Source organism: Macaca nemestrina, chromosome 15 (assembly GCF_043159975.1).
Source record: "Macaca nemestrina isolate mMacNem1 chromosome 15, mMacNem.hap1, whole genome shotgun sequence".
NCBI classification, from domain to species: domain Eukaryota; kingdom Metazoa; phylum Chordata; class Mammalia; order Primates; family Cercopithecidae; genus Macaca; species Macaca nemestrina.
This window is the reverse complement of record NC_092139.1, coordinates 55,355,594-55,374,964: the sequence shown is the minus strand read 5'-3', so window position 1 is coordinate 55,374,964 and position 19,371 is coordinate 55,355,594. Positions and strand designations below refer to the sequence as shown.

The 19,371-nt window shown below is 49.2% G+C and overlaps 1 protein-coding gene across 2 annotated transcripts; it reads right to left on the bottom strand.

Annotated features, from left to right (window-relative positions):
- Window positions 1–549: 549 nt before the first annotated feature.
- Window positions 550–17,304, bottom strand: LOC105486783 (paired box 1). 2 transcript variants are annotated; one of them, XM_011749835.2, is made up of 5 exons: window positions 16,998–17,304; window positions 15,932–16,561; window positions 14,281–14,423; window positions 13,537–13,759; window positions 550–8,528 (listed from the first exon to the last, which is right to left on the bottom strand). In XM_011749835.2, the coding sequence occupies exons 1-5, from the start codon at window positions 17,281–17,283 to the stop codon at window positions 8,212–8,214; spliced, it is 1,599 nt and encodes a 532-aa protein (XP_011748137.1). In that variant the 5' UTR covers window positions 17,284–17,304; the 3' UTR covers window positions 550–8,211. The 2 variants fall into 2 exon arrangements, with proteins under 2 accessions (XP_011748137.1, XP_011748136.1); XM_011749834.2 differs by having other exon boundaries at window positions 8,323–8,538.
- Window positions 17,305–19,371: the final 2,067 nt, after the last annotated feature.

Here is a 19,371-nt window from a genome sequence, read left to right as displayed (position 1 = left end):
TGTCAAGCAATTCAAACCAAGTCAAAACCAAAACCAAAGTGCCAATAAAGGCATGCCGTGGGTGATCAGGCCATGCTTCCACTCAAATGGAATGGGCAAGTTCCCAAGACCAGTCCTGTCAAGCATTTCAAACCAAGTCAAAACCAAAATCAAAACCAAAGTGCCGATAAAGGCATGCCATGGGTGATCAGGCCATGCTTCCACTGAGACAGAGTGGGCAAGTTTCAAAGACTAGTCTTACGAAGTTTTAGATGTCCAGACTCCAAGTGCCCATTCCTTCCCGGTGTTCAGCCACTGCGTTGATCCTCCACGGGGGCCTGCCACACACTGCTCTGGCGAGGCGTCCCACTGGGGCAAATGCCTACCCGAGAGCACTCTCAGGACCCGCATCGCTGGGGCTGGTCGAAGTCTCCCCCAGCAATGTTCCATAGGGCAGGCTTAAGTTGCCTAAGAAGCTGCCTCGACCATCCGCCAATCGCCTCGCTTCCCGGTCAGAGAACCAAGAAACGTAGCAGGACTAGCCACAGACAAAACTCCTCAGACACCAAGTTAAAAAAGAAAGCGGTTTATTCAGCTGGGGGCATCAGCAAGACTCCTGTCTCAAGAGCCAAGCTCCCTGAGGGAGCAATTCCTGTCTCTTTTAAGGGCTCGCAACTCTAAGGGGGTGCGCATGAAGGGGTCCTGATCGATTGAGCAAGCAGGGGGTTGACTGGGGGCTGCATGCACTGGTAATTAGATCAGAACAAAACAGGATAGGGATTTTCACAATGCTTTTCTGTACAATGTCTGTAATCTATAGATAACATAGCCAATTAGGTCAGGGGTCGATCTTTAACTACCAGGCGAAGGGTGTGGTGCTGGGCTGTCTGCTTTTGATTTCATTTCTGCCTTTTAGTTTCTACTTTTTTTTTTCTTTGGAGGCAGAAATTGGGCATAAGACAATATGAGGGGTGGTCTCCTTCCTTATTCGCACTAAAGTCAGCAGCAGATGCAACAGGCTTTTCAGCCCCCTTGAGGTGAATGCGTTTTCCAAGTAGGACGAGGTCTCTGCACACCAGTCCTGGATCTGTGGACATGACACAAAGCATGATCACATAAAATTGATCTAAGTGGACTTGCTACACAAACTCTACTTCAATGCAGTAATGGCAGTGACCTGCTGGCTGTTAATCCTCCCAGGTCTAGCCATGAAATCATCAAGTAGTCTTAAGGTCTTTGTGAATGTCCCAGAGCCATCAGATTGGATTAGTAGCTGACAGTGGCTCTTCCCTCTGATGCTGTCGAGTGCTCCAGTAAATTCAGAGACTTGTGTTAGCAGTCTTGATGGGCTCTGGACCATTAACAAATCTAATATACAGCCAAGGCCAGGTGTGGTGGCTCATGCCTGTCATCCCAACACTTTGGGAGGCCGAGGTCAAGGTGGGAGGATGGCTTGAGCCCAGGAGTTCTGGGCAACATAGCAAGACTGCATCTCTACAAAAAATTAAAAATAAAAAAATTAACCAGGTGGGTTGGTACACAGCTGTAGTCCTAGCTACTCAGGAGGTTGAGGTGGGAGGATTACCTGAGTCTAGGAGGAATTCAAGGCTGCAGTGAACTATGATCAAACCGTTATACTCCAGCCTGGGCGACAGAGTGAGATTCTGTCTCAAGAAACAATTCATATATATATATATATATATATGTGTGTGTGTGTGTGTGTGTGTGTAAAATAACCAATGTGGTCTACAAGCTTAAAACACGATTTAATTCGTCATAAAATGTTGATGTACAAAGAAAAAGAAGAAAACAGCAACAACAATAACAACACTAATAAAAGCTGACTGTGACCCAAAGCAAGTCTCTGCTCTTTATGTATATTACTACATTTAATTCTCACAACAGCCCAGGGAGAGAGGTATAATTTCCATTAAATGGATGAGAAAACTAAGGCTGAAAGGTTTTACCTAAATTTACCCAAAGCAACACAACTGGTAAGTGGTAAAACTGAGACTTTGAACCTGGACAGCTCTGCCAACTTCTAGCTACACATCCCTTGTCTTTTCCTAAACTGCTTCCTGCATAAAGATGTTCCACAGCTGGTATTCTGAGTTAACTATGTGCAAAAGACCACATTACAGATGGTAAGAGAGGCTCCTTTTTTTAAAGCTAAGAAATAAATTATCGTTGCCTCACCCATGGTGATCTTTCTGGATTTTATCCTACAGTAAATAGAAAGTGGGAAGATAATCATTTTCCTTGCTGTTTGTTGCCTCTGTAATATGTTGGTCCTTACAGATAAATATTGTGTTATAACTTTAAATGATTAAAACTTTCAAAAAGATCATTAAATATAGATAAGTTGCTTAAAATGAGAGACAAACTCAAATGAATCAAAAAAACTAAAATTTCACAAATATAAATGAAATAATTTTATTTCCCAGAAATATCAGTTTAGATTAGGTTGGATTTTTTTCTCTCTCTCTTTTTTGAGACAGAGTCGTACTCTGTCACCCAGGCTGGAGTGCAGTGGTGCAATCACAGCTCACTGCAGCCTCCCTCTCCTAGGCTCGAGGAATCCTCTTGCCTCAGCCTCCCAAGTAGCTAGAACTATGGGCATACACACCACATCCAACTATTTTTTTTTTTTCGGTAGCATTGGGATCTCACTAGGTCACCCAGGATGGTCTCAAACTCCTGGGCTCAAGCAATCCTTCCTCCTCAGCCTCCCAAAGTGCTGGGATTACAGGCCTGAGCCACTGTGCCTGGTTAGTTGCTTTTAAAATTCACATATGTTTATTTTAAATTCAAAGACTTCAATATATGTATATCTTACAGTCAAAGTTGGAAGTGAAACTTATTTTCAAGGTGCTATTGATGTCTAAGCCAACTTGTTTGCTAAGTCATGTGTTGATGAGCCTAGAAAGTCCATTTTTTACCACATGTGCGAGCATCTGGCTAACAATAACAATAATAACAACAACAACAAGAGCCCTTCTCTTGTAAGCGGACGTTAACAACAGGAAAGTTCCCACTTTAACAAAACGACAAATCTTTTACATTGTATTATTTATCTGCATGCTTGTCTTTATCTCCTGGAACAATGTGTGCTCCCCCTGGTGGCCAGAATAATACTTTCAGCTTCCCAGTTCAAGCTAATCATATTCCAACTTGTTTGCCAAAGAAGCGTTTTATTTTTTATGTTTCACAAGTTTCAGGCTCCAATTCAACTTTTTAAGAAGTCAGTTTATTTCCATTCATTTAAATATCTTGCTTACTTTTCATCCAAGAGATTGTTGTTAAATCTAGTAATTTTTGTTTTGTTGTTTGTTGCTTGGGGTAAAATAAAATCTTACAAAGCTAAAACCACATCCACAAATGACTGAAAGAGACCCTGAAAGTTAAAATTGTGAGGTCTACATAAGAAATGACACACAGATAATCCATCAGGTCAATATATTTCACCAGAGAAAAAGGAAATAAGACGTTACAGTATGGAAATGTAATTTAATAGCTGAATGAATACTTATCTGCCTATTTCATCCTTAAGAAGAAATAGGAAAATGAAGGCAACCCAGGTGGTTACATTATAATGCAGTCGAAATTCCATCACCCATGAAAACTGCAATTGGGATTCCACTTTTGGATTTGGCCAGCCAGAAACAGATGTGTGTTCCAACAAGAATCACAGGCTGCATCTCCTGGACAAGAGCTCTTTAGAGTGCAGCAGGAGTTTCAACTGGTTTTAACTCCAAAGAAAGGACTAGACTAAACTGAGTATAATTGTTCCAAGTGTTTAGAATTCCCAAGTTGGACTGGGGCTAAATGTGTGGTTCTCATTTTATGGCCTTGAAAAAGAAGACAGTGTGATTCTTCCTTGTTCTGTTAAAAAAGAAAAAAAGAAAAATTTAAGGTTGAGATACAAAGGTTTGGCTAGAAATATCTCAACCATTGGACATTTCTTCAGTGAGTCAGGCTGTGGTTCAGACAGCAAGGTCAAGGTGAAAACCAAATACCACTTTGTGCATAAATCTTGCTCATTAAAAGAAGGGACTCAAATGTTTCTTATTATATAGACTGTCTGGATGCACAATCCTTTCAACTGAGTTCCTCAGGCACATTCTAGCAAGATTCTAAATTCATATCATCCAGCATTACATGGGGCAGGTAGAGTTTCTTTTGAAAAGAAACCCAGGCCAATGTAATCCTAGCTAGGGAAGCTGATGCCAGGAAATCTACAGTGTGCTTTACCGAAACCACAGTTCAATTAAATAAATTCCATCCTTCTTACCAGGAGTCAAGAAACACACAAATGGCAGAAATACAGTTGTCAGTGAGTGGGGTTCACTCGTCAGGAGGTTAATTCCACATGGATTTTAGTAAATTGAATTTGGGATAGGTTAAAAAAAATACTTGTGCCAGTATTGAAAATCTAAACTTTATTTGTAGCCGGTATTTCTTCAGACAAGGTTTTGCCGCACCCCTCTGCCTCCATGTCTCTTTCCTGGCCCAGAGAGACTGATTCCCTCCAAAGGAGAGGAAACCTTCCCCTCACATCTTCAAATGCCTTTCAGTGATCTGTAGAACAACTCAGGGCATATTCAAGAAGGGCAAAACTTCATGCCTCTTGTTCCTCAATCCTCCTTTCCTTTGGTTTGTTTTCCTTACTTCTTGCCAAAAAGCAGCTACCTTGGCAGGGAAGTTACTACAATCCATTGCAAGTACTTCCTCCAATAATGAACACAACAAAATCCTGTCTTTATTCATTTAAAGCACGAAGCTGGCCCTCTTTACAAATACCCTGTTTTTAATAAATCCTTGGTAATAGACATCCATTTACGAGAATAAAGTGGATACATTGGAGCTGAAGCTGGTGGTACACAGAGCAAATCTTCAGCTCATGTCTGTGTGTGTGCACAGCACAACTCATTAGGGTGCGCCTTTAAATAACACATGGACAGAAACAGATACTTTCCCGCATGCATGTTTTTCCTGGAAAGATTCACAAAACACTGTAACAGCATTCACCTTTAAGAACAAAGATAAGAGTAGGAAGAACTTCCACTTTTCATTTTAATGTTTCTGTACTGCTTGAGTTTTTTAGTGATACACATATATTATTTCTATTCTTTCAAAAAATCAGAGGGCTATTGAGTGATTATGTCTTTATTTTGGGGGGTTACATCTCTATATTTTTCTTCAAAAAAAAACTTATTCTCAAATTAAAAAAATAAAAGGCAAAGACAAACTGTGTTTAGGGAGTGATTGCTTCTCAAATTATTCTACCTGACGTGGTGCTGCATAATTTTATTATGAGCTCTCAATGCCTCCACAGATCCATATGAACAAAGAGCAAAAGTGCAATATTCCAATGGGATCTTTTGGAAAATATTTAAATTCTGGGTCTCCCACCAACCTTACAAGTGATTCCTCTAACTTTTGTTAAAAGATAAGCAAAATTGTCTCCAAAGAGGTGAAGCCACACCAGTGCCAGTCTTCCTACAGGGCAGGTCACCGTGTGCATTACTGCATTGAAGGCTACATTTCACAGACAGGCTCAGAGAGGTCCCAGTCCCCTGACACATACAGTGGAGCAGAGATTTAAGCCAAGTTCACTGAGACATTCTGTGACCCCCAGCCACGAGAGAGGGGGTATGTCCCTCCACACCCCACATGAAATGCCAGAGCCTGCTGGCTCTGGGACGAAGGCTGCCTATCCTCTGTGAATGCTCGCCCCAGAACCAGGGAACTCAAAGACCCGCCTCCAGCCACAGGATACAGGGAACAAGAGGCAGATTTGAAAAATGCCTTCCTTTGCAGGTGGCACTTAAAACACCGGTGCTTTGCATCCATCCTGGGGCGCATTTCCCAGCTCTTCTCCCCCAGAACCCTGATCAGCTCAAACACAGAAGTGGGCCATAGCAGGGAAATGAGGATGGTGACAACTCAAAGGTAGAAGTTGTCATATAGATTCTTCTCATTCCTTCAGAAAAGGATGTGATGTCTTCCTCCTGGCCTGAGAAAACCAGTCCTTCTCCAGGCATCACAAATGGGTGCATGAAAATTCTGTCCAGGATGTCACAACTGAGCATGCAATGCTCATATAAGCACAAGGAGACACGCTGAGAGGATGGGGGACTTGGGAACATACTTCTTTGTCATACTTTTTTCCTATTATCAGTATGACTAGCTCTTCTAGAGGATATGCTGCCATGGAAGGCTGAGGACCTCAGTCTCAAAGTCCAAGTCTCAATCCTGCCTCTCTGATGAGATAGTGTCACCCAGTTTCCAAGGACAAACCCACTAATTCATACCTTGCTATGTGGTCTAGAGAAAATAAATCAAATCTCTAGCTATCACTAACACTGTCTACAAAATGAAACTTTAAAAAAGACAAGAGACTTTGAATCTGAGAAGAAGAGTCTCTCTAGGAAAGAAGTAAGTACTGTTTTATAATTGATACCTTCAACAGGTACTATCGCAAAGAGATGCAATAAAAACAGTTTACCACTGGTCCCCTAGGTGGGTCCAGTGCACACAACAAGCAGGCAGCTCCACTCACAAACAGCAACTTCCATTCAAAATCTCTTCCAACAGTTTTAGAAAGTCAAACAGAGAGAGGGAAAAAACACATTAGCCAGAAGCCCCTTTGCAGTGCAAACCCCCTAGATTACTTGGTAGCCTGGGATTGTCTGCTTTAGCTTTTAGAATACTAGAAATGTTCTGAAGAAATCCTCCATTCTGGCTTATTGCCTTTTGCCCATTTTACTCTTTTCAGAATTCACTGCATTTTAAGATGATTTCTGCCTATTTCCTCTCTAGCTCAGTTTCTCAGGGCCCATCCCTTGCGAGGGAAGAAGAGGCTCCCCCACCCCATTGGCAAATGCCTTCCCCATTTCCATTTCGCTTTCTCTTCCACTTCTTGACCACCCTGGAATGCAGGTGCTCCTGAGGAAACCAAGAAAATAATTTCCCTTGATAGTGTTCATCCTGGAAACTCAGGGGAGAGAGTAGCTGCGGAGTAAGAATTCAACACTCTGCACTCAGAAACAGACTTGCTCACCTCACCACACACCTTTCAGACGCTTTCCTTTATTCAGAGGCAGCCACCTTTAACAGGCGATGTCAGGCTCTCGCCAGGGATATTGCTGTGACTACAGAATTGCCATTATGTCCGGGGTCCCACCACCAGCTCACCTAACTTGGAAGCAGTTCGCAGCTCTTGCAGCTGGCTCTAGAAGACGCTTTCTGGGTTGTTTTGTTTTGTTTTTAACCCTCATCCCTTGCAAACCAGAAGTCCAAATGAACCTTTGTACCTGGAAGCCGTTTGTGGTTTAAATTAACAAATGTGCTGACCCCTGAACACCAAAAAGTGCTGATGTGTTTACCATTTGTTTGATTCCCTGGCAAGTGTTGTGAGTGGAGGGATGGGAGGAGACACCTGCAGGACATCCAGTTTTCTAAGCACAGAAAACGCCAACAACCCGTGTGCTCCCTACTCCTATCCCAGTCTTCTTTGGGGTGACATCATCTCAGAAGGGAAGAGAAGCCCGAAGGCCACTGGGCTCTGAGAAAACAGATTTCCAGACAATATACTGCGGGGATCGAAGGCAGAGGACAGTTCATGGAGGATTTTTTAGGGTTTGTTATTACAAAAAATATATATAAAATAAAGGCTGTGGCTTTTCTGTCCACTTCCTAGGTTTGAGCTCCCCTCCATTAGGGCTGGGGGTCTCAGAGGAGTGAAGGCTACAAAGTCCCAGGTGCCAAAGAAGGGACTGTCACCGAGATGGCTGTAGGGCTCTCAGGGACTGAGGGAGGGTTGGGGAAGCAGTAAAACAAAGGGAATTGGGGCCCTTGACAGTAGAGTAAGAGAGAGAGAGGGAAAGACGGGCATGGACCAGGAAAAAGGGCTGAGAGCATATAGAGGAGTAGATAGAGGAGAAGGGGAAGGAGCGGGACTGGAGCAGAGGTCGGAGCAAGGAGAAGAGAGTGGAAGGGCAGAGGGAGCCATGGAAGGTCGGGGAAAGCCGGGGGTGGAAGGGAGGGAGGAAAGAAAAGAGAAAGGGAAGGGAGGGAGAGTGAGAAAGAAAGAGAAAGGAAGGAAAGAGGGAGAGAGGCTAGACGGAGACGGACAAGAGAGTGACAAAAAAGAAATTTGAGGCTGGCAGAGCGAGGGAGGCCACGTCAGAGCAAGGATTGTGAGGAGGGTGCAACAGTCTAAAGCCAAAGTTAAGAGAAGCCTAAAAACCCAGGCCAATAAAGGAAGTGTGGTAGGTACGGACGGAGGCAGGGCTGGGCCTGGGGGCTGGCTGGGCGTGCACCCCGGGGGCCGGCGCTGGCTTCCTCCGCCTCCGCCGCGTGTCCTCCGGTCCTGTCCGCGCAGCTTGCCGGGGCCGCTGCGCAGACCTGTGCGCCCGGGTCCGCCTGCCGTTCCCTCCAAGCTCGGGTCCGGGGAGAGCTGCCCCTAGGAGGTCGAGGCCGGGATGGGCAGTCCGTGTAAGCTACTGAGGGCGTCCGGGGCCTTGCTGCCGGGGCTGGGAGGCTTCCTGTCAGCCACTGCGGGAGGAAGCACAGGGGCGTCAGATCACTGCCTAACGCCGCTGCAGGGCGAGCGGCACTGGGACTCGACGCCGGCAGAGCGAAGTCGTGCGCGCTCAACCCTTGAAGACTCTGGAAGAGGGAAGCAGAGACTCGCACTCTCCAGAGACCCCAAGCTTCCGTGGGCGACCAGCCCTCCCTCTCCCGCTAGGGTAGCCACTTGCAAGGACAGCCTTGGCAAGCGGGACTCCTCGCAAGGCCATTTGCAAACACTGACCGCTGGCGGGGTGCAATTCCCGTTGCCTTCCAACGCCCTCACCACCTGCTCAGTAAAGGAAGTGAAGGGCGCAGAGGGCTGGGAGGGTTTCAGGTCTGATGGAGACTTCCGCAGAAGGGAGCGGGACTCTTAACGATGCGCGGACCCTCACCCTTTCCAAACCCCAGGCGCGCGCACAAGTGCGAAGGGCAGCCAAAGCGTCGAGTCAGCTGACACCCGTGGCTCGGAACTCGCTGTGGGCAGGGGGAAATCGTGCGGGAAATGAGCCACCAGAGATTCCCCTGGAGCGGCCTGGATTCCTCCGACACAGGAGGCAGTTGGGCTTTAAGTGAGCGGCAGACTTCGTTGTGCTCACGAGGTCCGGGGATCGAGATGCGCTCACCACTGTGGGCACAGCACGTCCTGGGACCTGTGGGCCTCCGGATTAAGTGACAGTGGGATGGCCAGATCGGGTGGTATTCTGCGCTTTACTCTATTATTTGGGGGTTTGGGAAGGGGCCCAAGTTTTGCTACTGGAAGCCAGAAAGTGACGCCACAATTGCCCAAGCCTGTTTTTCCTTTCCCATCCTTGGGCCACTCTGCTTCTCCTACAAGCAGGATCCACAGTTTGTTTATACCTACAGGGGCCTATTTTCAATTTTCTTTTTTCCCCAAGTCCTCCTTTAAAGGGGGAGCTTGGAGCGCTTCAATTTGCGTGAGGGGAACTCTGGATTTTTTTTTCTCCTGCAACTTCCCTCGCCTCAGCCTCAGGCGCAACTTGCTGTGGCTGCGCAGAGCTGGGCCAACCACCTCTGTGCAAGACACTCACACCCACACACAAACACACACAAACACACGGTTTCGCTGAGATTTTAAAGAGGTCTAAAGACCTTCCCCGGACAGTGGCCCCTCTGCTTTTCCCTGGCTCTCAGCTCTTTTTTCTAAACATAGTTGTGGCCGCCCAGCCAAGTATTCAGACCTTTTCTTTCTACCCTGGACACACACTTCAAAGTGAGGACCTGTTTAGAAAACATCTGAGGAGGAGGAGGTTTCTCAGCCAAGGGACGGTTACCTTAGAGACAAGCAAGAAACTGAACTCATGAAAAATAAACACCCAGGACGACTGCATCCCACCCTACAGGGGCGAATCCTGCTGTGTTTTTAGCCCAGTCCAGACCATACTTCCTCATAGGGCCCCTCCTGCCCTCCATTCCCTCCACAGGACAAATGGGTGGGTACTTCTGGGCCCTCGGAGGTCAGGGCCTGGGTCAGGCTCATTTAATTCAGGGGCTAAGAAGGGGGAGAGGCATTTTTGTAATATTCAACTGCAATTGCAGGGCACTCTGGGACCACCGTTGAGGGTAAGGGACCCCTGGGGTTGGGTCAAATGAGGCTGCGGTTGGGAGCATCCGGGTGCCTTCGACAGTGCCAGCGCCCTAGTGCTCCCTGACAAAGTTTACTTCTAGGATCCTCCAAGAACCCATCCCCAGGCAGAGGTAACTAGAGCAAAGCTGCAAGTTATCTTTAACAAATATAAGCAATACATTTTCTTTGTGAGTATGCAATATCTTATAGATTTGATTTCCAAATCTTGAGTCATTCCAGAGCCCCACAGGGAGGGACTTAAAACCCTGAGGTTTCTAGGGTCTCTGGATACACCCTGTAAATACCAGCTGTCTTGAGGGAACATCTGGTGGTGTCTGCCACCTAAGAGTGGGGAAGGGGAGATGGTCGTCCCCTGGCTGTGAAAAAGCATTTGGATGTGGTTGGAGATTCCTAGAATGTCAGCCTCTCCAAGTGAAGATTAAGCGAAACTTTTCCTATTCTTCTCAATTCCCAAAAATTAAAGTTTCCTTTCAGGGGATGGGGAATGTAAATTATACTTTTTGCCTACACAATAGGAAACCCAGATTCACTACCTTAAAAAAAAAAAAAGAAAAAAATTAATTATAGTATTAATTAAATAACACAATTAATCAATTAATATCTAATTTATTGCTAAATTTTCATTTTGATATTTGATTAAGTTTCACTTAGGGTAAGTGTTAAGCTGTTCATTTGCACTAATTTGGAGGACATGTTGATATATATTGCACTGTATGTGTGTGTTGTGTGTATGTGTTAGGTGATCAAAGGTATTTGCTTTTACTGAGCATTTATTATATTAAATTGCTTTTCATTATACAGAAGAATTTTATCTTACTGAAAAGAAATTCAGTAAATGCTATTCCCACTATTCTTATGAATTGAACAATTGGTGATAGTAAATTGTCCTGTGGGACAGGTTTCTTTGAAAATATTAATTTCTTAAGAACTGGTCAGAAAATAAAAGGCAGTGATTTTTATTATTTTTCTGTCTTTTCAAAGACTAGTTGTGTTGAGGAAATAGATCTTTGAAGTCCGCTGTTCTACCAGTAAGGAGTAAAAGTCCATAACGCAAGTATGTATGTAATTCTCAGGCTATGAATATAGATAGATAATGAATGATTATTTCTACATTCCTGTTCGAACACAAACAATTGCATGCCAGCTTGAGAAATCATTACTAATGGTGTCCCCGAGTTATCCGATTATCTTTTATTAGAACCTTTAAAGAACTTGGAGGACCACAAAATTAAATTAACTTAATAACTAGAGTAACAAATTATTGCTGCAGTTTTTGAAAACAGGTAGGATATTACATAATAGCAAGCCAATATAATGGTAAAAGGGACTTAAATGCCAGCACCATTCAATGGCTCTGTATTTCTGAAAAGGAAAGTGTCTTCTAAAGAAAATCAATCACCAGTGAGGCTAAATGTTAAAATCAACTTCCCCACGACTTCCACCTCAAATTAAATGAGAAGTAGTTTAGAATTAGGAACTGTGTGTGCTACCTTTGGGTTATTATCTGCACTTTATAATTTGTGTCTAATGTGGAGCTTAAAATGCCTCCAGGGCAAAGTGGCTCTATTGGAAAACAAATGCTTTCCTCTGAAGACTGTGGGTCTTTTTTCTAAGTCTTCCTTCTCCATAAGATGAACCCAGGGAAACATTTCAAATCTGTGGTTATACTTTTTAAATTCAAAAGAACCTGCTTATTTAAGCAACTTGTGTAATGTGGTACATTTCATTTTGATTTCGATTTTGGCAGATAACTTCAGTTGTTGAGAAAACAGGTTGATTGGAGGCTGAGGATGAGTGAAGTGCTCATCAGCGACCCCTTAGCTATCCTTAAATGTAAAGCTTAAAGGCGTTCTCACTCTCAACTTTTAACATTTCCTTCACTTGGATTTTTGTATAAATGAGCACGTGATAGTATTCCATTTAAATTAAACCTAAAGTTTAAAAGAGCTCTAAATCCCAATTTTTATAAATTTTCCTTACTTGGATCTGTCTGTAACTAAGCAAGTGAACATTATCCTAATATCCCAGGATGTCTGTGCTCTAGGAAAGGTGGAAATAGAAAAGTATTTTTCTCCCTTCGTTTCACTGTTGTGGATGGCATCTTTATTTTCTTCCTGCCCCCACCCCCACCCCCACTCCCCAGGGCATGCCCTCCTATCTTATCAAGACTACTTGGAAATAGCACTTTTTGCCTGGACAGCACCAAGGAGGATGGCCCTCCTGTCCCCTGCCTGCCCACTGCCACCTACCACTACATCCACCTGGCTTCCAGACCTGGACAGGTGGAGGCAAAGCAGCTAGTAAAAATCCTTTTATAATCTGAGAACACCACGCTGTCCCCCAGGTTTGTGCCTTGTCCCTTTCTCTGCTGGGGCTGGGAGGCCCTGGGGTGACCCTTTCCTTTCCCAGGTTGGTTGAAGTTGCAAATTTCTGGTGCTCAGAACCTAAGCACTGGCAAGTTCGAAATTAGCAAATCAAGCCATTCCTTTTAACGACAAAGAGCATGAGACTCAAGGGCTGGTGAGCTTTTCCCAAGTTAAAGGAAAAACTGGACCCCTTCCGGGCAGTGTGAGAAGATGCCTAAATAAAAATACCTAAAATCTCTTCCTTGACTTTTCAGGAAGCGGACTTATGGACGAGGAAGAGGAGGAGGAAGCAGAAAAGGAGGCAAGACTACCAGGCACATTTTCCACAGAAAGAGAGAAACCCCCCCTCACCCGCCACCCACCACCACCAACAACAACAACCACCACAGGAAGCTCCTGAGCCTGGAGTAAAGGACAATGATTCACATGGCCTCTACTTTCCCACAGTGTGTATTTAAGAAAAAGAATCCAAAGGCTCTTTTTTTTTCTTTAAGGAACCTGGGAACAACAGATGGGCAGCGGGGCAGAGATGGGAAGGGTCCTGGGATGGAGGTCAGGTGCCACTAGCAAGTCCAACCCCACCTAAAGGGCTCAGGTGCTAGGGCAGGTCTACAGAAAGGTGAGCCTGGAGGGTGCCTGCTAGACGTGTCCCTGGATGGAGAAACAGAAACCCAGAAAGAAGCAGGAATTTGGTCGAAGGCGCCAGAACCGGATCCAAACCCACGTGTCCTGTGTGCCAGAAGGACCCCCTTTCTCCTCTCCCCTCATAAGTGGAGGGGACAGTCTTGGGGCCAGTCTCTCTCAACCTCGAGTACGTTTATAGGGACACCTGTCAGAACGAATCTGCTCCAAGAAGCTACAGGCATAACGGTTAACCCAGAGGAAGGGTTTATGCCCAGGACCCACCTCTTCCCCACCCGCTCTCCCTTTTCCCAGGCTCACAGCCCCTCCCCAGTACCTTTCCTAACCCTTCCAGTATCCACCCGACCCCCTCCCTGCGCTCCTCACCTTCTCGGTTGGGATGCTTGAAGGTCATTGCTGCCGCGAGTTCCCCGCCGTGCACAGCTACGCCGGCCCCGGGGGGCGCCAGCGGAGGGCCTTGCGCCGGCGGCCACGGCGGGCCTGGGGCGAGGTAGCCGCCTCCCGGGGCGCTGTACACGCCGTGCTGGTTGGAGGCCGGGTAGGCGCAGGCGGGAAGGAAGCCGCCCACGGCAGAGAGGGTAGAGGCCGACTGTGGGGATAGAGGGGGACCGTCAGCAGCAGAAAATCCTGCCTTCTCTAGCCCACGCCATCACTGAGACGGGGGTTCTCACCCATTATCCCTCCCCCACGCCCTGTCCCCATCCATCAGCCCCATGAGAGGCCTGGCCTCTAAATTTCCTAGTAAGGACTCCTTGGCAAAGTGATTTCTAAGAATTCACTCAAACTGTTACAAATAATGATTTGAAGGGGTTATAGTGTTCATATCGGGATTTAGAGAAAGAAGGTCCTTGACTGTGGACCTGTTGTCTGGAGTTCCTGCTTTTTTAGCTAAGGTATCTTGGCAAAGGCAAGTCAACCCCTCGAAAGTCAGACTCCCCCAAACTAGTACGCTTGAGGAAAGGACAAAAAGGATGCTTGCTGGCTGACCTCCAGATACAACCATCTCTCTGCCTGGAAATTTTGTCTTTTCTTTCTCTCTCTTTTTCCCCACTTCCCCAAACCTTCTGCTTCCCTACTTAAGGTCACCTCCCGCACGGGCCTCCTGGTTACCTGAGTGTATTTAATGTCTGCCTCTAAGGCAGGTTTCTCCAGCCCATTCACTGCGGGGGTGGTGGGGAAGGCCGTGCGGTTCACACCGGCCCAGTCTTCCATCTTGGGAGAGTAAGTGGTGCCTTCGCTCCCAGCCAGGGCCCCTGCAGGGGACAGAGGACAGATTAGAAGGTGCCTCTGAATCTGCCCTGGGCACATGTGTGGCCAACCACCCAGCTTGTATCTGAAGGCAGGGCCAGGGTTCCCACAAAATTTGTAGGTGGCCTGACACTCCACCAGTAGACAGAGGGTGACAGGGACTGGGATGTTCACCACTCCGGGTGGGGCAGAGGAAAGGCAGCCAGGCCTGCTGACCGGTCCTCCTAGCCTTCAGCCCGCTTCCCACGAACGCCAGGCTGCTGCTGAGTCAAAGCCTGGGCAGACTCAGCCAAAGCGGCTGCTCCATTGTCTAGACACAGCTCCCAGAAACTTCCCAGTTCAAATCTACAGCAACCTCAAGAAAATTGTATTGATTTCTCAACATCTGCAAAAGCATCTGGAGGGCAGGGAGATGATTCTACCAGAACTGCCTCCAGAAACACCCAGGGTTTCCCAAAAGAAGTATCAACATTGTGGTCCCCACGGGTCAGATAGAAGCAGACAGCTGCTCCCCGGGCCCTTGTGTGTGCCAGGAACCAAGGGAAAGCTCCAGATCTGCATGCAGGCTTGGTGGGGTCACCTCCCCACCAGCTGCCCACTGACATTCCATGGGAAGCTTTAGCCTCAGACTGGGTTAGAGCCACTGGGAGACACAAAGGGAGCGCAGGGCCACAGAGGCGCTGCTACTGCTGGAGCTGAGCACTCACAGTTTCTTTCCAGCCACCACTCTTTCCTCCTAGGCTACCTTGAATTTTGCTTCTTACCCTCCTCCTGAGTCTGCTCTCCTAAGAGTGTGCCATCCCCTGGCCAGCTGCTGGCAGCCAGGGACAGGGCAAAGAAATCCAGACCGATTCTGGCCAGATTCTTTCCCCCTCAGGCATCAAAGTTGCCCCAAACTTCCCTGCCTTCCCCATCTTCCTCGTCACCCATTTGACCAACAGTTTGTTGAGCTTTAATTGCAGATAAACGACAAATCCTTGTGAAGGTGGCTGCAGCCCCAGCAGCCATCACCCCAAACTCCAGGACCTGCAAGGCCACAGGGCCTTAGAGAGGTAGGCCACTCAACCGACCACAAGATCCCTTTTCCTTTAACTCAGAAGAGCCACTGGGCCTGGGAGTGGGGGGCCAGAACCCTTGGGAAATTGTGACGGATTCTGAGAGCTAAAGAAAGCGTCTCAAAATTGCCTGAGCGTTTTTTCCCCCCTTAGATTTGGCAATAGGGGTTTGCATACTTTTTGCAAGAATGAAAAAGCGCAATTTCAGGCCTCCAAATTTGTGGTTGGCGATTGCTCTTCCATTTGGGAAATATTTTCCATATTTGTCATAAAAAGTTCAAGATGTCCGAGGTCTCTGACAAAAGGCCCAGGACCCCCAGCCTCCCTGGCCAGTGTGGAGCTCTCCCCTGAGCCAGAACCTGTCCCGGGAGGAGAGCGAGTGTGAGTACTCTCCTGCAAGCCTGCCCGCCCCAGGTTCTGCCCCTTAATAGAAGGCTACGAAGGCCGCCACGACTGACCTGTTTGCTCCATAAACGTCCGGATGCCCAGGATGTTGCTGACCGAGTGTGCCGAGGGCCATGAGCGCGGGATGCTGACGTGGCCCGCCGTGCCCGGGACCCCGGGGTGGCTGCCCATCTTGGCGCCGGTGGGCGACACGGGACTGGGGTAGGGGTACTGGTAGATGTGGTTGTAGGGCAGCGTAGGCTGCGACGGCGGCTGCTTACTTGCCTCGTACGGTCCGGGCTGCGCCAGGCTGCCGATCTTGTTGCGCAGGATGCGGCTGATGGAGCTCACCGAGGGCACATTGTACTTGTCACAGACGCCGTCGGCCAGCAGCCGGTCGCGGATCTCCCAGGCAAAGATGCCAGGGTCTCCCTGCTTGTAGTCCCGGATGTGCTTGACCACGTTGGGAGTGGTGACGCGGGGCTTGCTGCCCCCGATGGCCCCGGGCAGAATGGAGCCGGTCTCGTTGTAGCGCGCCAGGATCTTGCTCACGCAGCCGTGGGATACGCGGAGCTGCCTACTGATGTCACAGGGTCTGATGCCCAGCTGCGCCAGCTCCACAATGCGCAAGCGGATGGCGTTGGGCAGGGGGCGGCCGTTGACGAACACACCGCCCAGCTGGTTCACCTCGCCATACGTCTGCTCTGCGGATGCGCCAGACAACAGTGAGCAGGCAGGGCAGAAAACACCGGGCGGGTTAGCCCAGGGTCCCCACGCGGAGCGAGGGACTGCACCCAGGCGCACTTCCAAAGGGTGACCTGTGGGTCCCCAGACAGCTCGGAGTCCAAGGGCAAACCGCCTGGGTCCGGCTTGGAGTGGGCAAGGGCACAGAGGAGCCGCGGAGTGGAGCGTCGCGCATTGTAGCCCTCCGTGCCCTTTCGCGACTTTTAGCGCGTCTACTTGGAACACGCCCTTCCCAGACTTGCTGAACTGTCCCCTCCTGGGGACCAGAGGAGAATGTAGCTCCTCCAGGACCCAGGACTGGGTCGCCCAGGGAAAGCGGACTAGAGGGAACGGAGGCACACGGACCCGACCCACCTCATCAGCCCGCCCGCGCCCTGCCTGTCGCCCGCCCCTTACCCATAGCGCGCGGGCCGGTCAGCTGCCTGGCGCCGGGGTGGCCGGGGTGGCCGGGGCTGGGCCCGGCGCAGTCCGGGAGAGCTTGGGCGCCGCCGCCGCCGCGGGAGAGGCATAGAGGGAGGGCGCGCGAGAGCCGAGAGCCGCGGCGGCCCAGCCGCGGGCTGGAGACGCGCTGTGAGCGGCCGCCGAGCGCGCTGCCGCCCGCTCCAGGGCCTGCCGCCGCCGCTGCTGCCCCCTCCCAGGACACTCTCCACGCCCGCGACCCCAGGCCCAGGGTGAACTTCATCCGATTGGGAGAAATTCGTCTGACCGGGAAGCTGCAGCGTGCGGGAATCAATTTGACGTGTCCTCCACGTCAATCTCGGCAGTCACGCCGAAGACGCGCGAGTTGGCAGCTCATTGGTTCCCGTCACTGCTCCCCAGCGTCCCCCTCCCAGCCCTGAAACTCTACCCCCTCCTTCTATCCTCCCGCCTCGGCCCTCCTCCACCCCCTCCAACCCACCCCTCTTGCACACACACACACACACACACACACACCATTTGGGCCTGGGACCTTGCACTACTCTGAGCCCCTTGCAGCCCCTTCCCTCCTCTGGCTTTGGGAATGATGGGGAAGTCATCTCAAATTGATTAGTGTGCTAGTACTAGTACTCGTTTTCGTTTTGGTTTTATTTTTATTTCCGCCACCATTAATAATAAGATAGAGAATAAAAGTTTATCGTGGCAAGGTGTTTAGGGTGTGGCTGTCTCTACCTCCCCACTCCCTGGGCAGCGGCCGGGGAAGAGTGGGATCAATACCCCAGCTGGCTGGGAGTGTCAAGGTGAGCGTCCAGCGCGGTGCAGGGCTCCTGGCAGGAAGACACAAGGCGGAACTGATTCCTGCGTGTCCTGTTCTTGGCCAGGTCCTCAATCCTTCTCTCAGGAAATCCTCATAACGTTTAATAGCCGACCACTCTCGGAATAGTGGGGGTGATTTCGGTGATGCGAGAGGGGCACGGTCCAAATCCTGTCTCCTACAGCCAGGCCCAGCCACCAGAACTCATTCCTCTCCAAGAGGCGACAGAAGGGGCAGGAGGCAAAAGGATTCCGGCCTGCTGCTACTAGGCGCATAGATCCGGCGCCCTCCGGTCCCCAAGCGCGACCGAGGGGAGGCCAAATGCATAGCTCCAGCTCTAGGCCTGAAGGACAAGTTCCTTTCTCCTTGGCGGTAGAATCCAGCACCACTCTATCCCGGGTGGCCTGGTCTCGTCTTTCTCCCAGCACCTGCAGCTTCAGGAAGTCTCGGTTAAACCACAAAATGGTCATTTCCCCTTCATTTAAATGAGGTTTTGCGCAGTCCTGAATTATTTGCCCCTGAAATTGAGTATCAACAATTTCTCTGTTTCTACCCTGCACCAGAGCAGTTCTGAACTCCCCAACCTGCGAGGCTAACCGTATCCGGTAGCCATGCGGTGAGGCCCAGGAGGAGAAAACTCGTGGTTTTGAACCTGAACTGATTTGAGGGGGTCAGGACCTGAGAGTTCTGAGGTTGAGCCCAGTAAGCACCAAAGGCATTGGGCCGAATGTGCTAGATCAGGAAGAGGGCATAGGGGAGAGAGGACGAACAGCAGAGATTTCTGAGACTCCCAGCTCTCCCCTGGAGGGGAGAACCCTCTTCCCCTCCCTCCCGCCCACCCCAAGGGTCTAGCTCTCCTTAGCCACCCAGAGTTGAATATGGCGCCAGCGCGGTGACAGTGGCTGAGGAGCACATGGACCCTATCAGCCCTGCCTGGGGAGCCAAGGCTGCGGAGGCCCCGACCCCTTTCCCTCCACTGCGGGGCCAGAGAGCATCCCTGGCTCCTAATCCACCCGTCTAAATGTATCTGTTAAGAGAGACTGACTCAGGCTCTCTAGAGAGAGCACGCGGTGGGGCCACAGGCAAGAATTACCTCCGGAAAAAGAGAAATCAGGTTTAAAAGAAGTGAACTCTTCCTCTCCAGCGGCATGAACACAGTACAGTCTCTGTCTCTGGGAAGTCCTGGAGACCTGGAGGAGGTTTGAGGGTCAGCGCACTGGCAGGAGGATGCGAGAGTGGGAGCAGAGGAACCTATGTAGAAGATCAGGCCTGTCCATGACAGCGTAGGTTTGGAGTAAGGAACGGGGAAAGGGAATGGTTTGGATTAAAGTGGGCACGCCAAAGCCAGGAGTTATGGGAAGGCAGCTAAGAGAGGACTAAGCTTGCACAGTATGCCCAGGACTCCGGGGGTGCGGGTAGTGGGGACGCACCCTGCCCAGTGCTCTCCATTGCGGAATCTGCTAGCCTCTGATCTAGACCTTCGTCGGGCGCGAGATACCAAGAAAGGTTGATTTCCAGACCTTGGAGTCTCTGAGATAA

Bases quoted from the DNA above. Each gene is read 5' to 3' on its own strand.
- LOC105486783 (XM_011749835.2), bottom strand. From the start codon at position 17,283: ATGAAGTTCACCCTGGGCCTGGGGTCGCGGGCGTGGAGAGTGTCCTGG. The intron at 13,760-14,280 runs GTAACCAGGAGG...CTATCCCCACAG, and splicing joins CAGACATTAAATACACTCAG to TCGGCCTCTACCCTCTCTGC. The intron at 8,529-13,536 runs GTGAGGAGCGCA...AGTGGCTGACAG, and splicing joins CAAGCATCCCAACCGAGAAG to GAAGCCTCCCAGCCCCGGCA.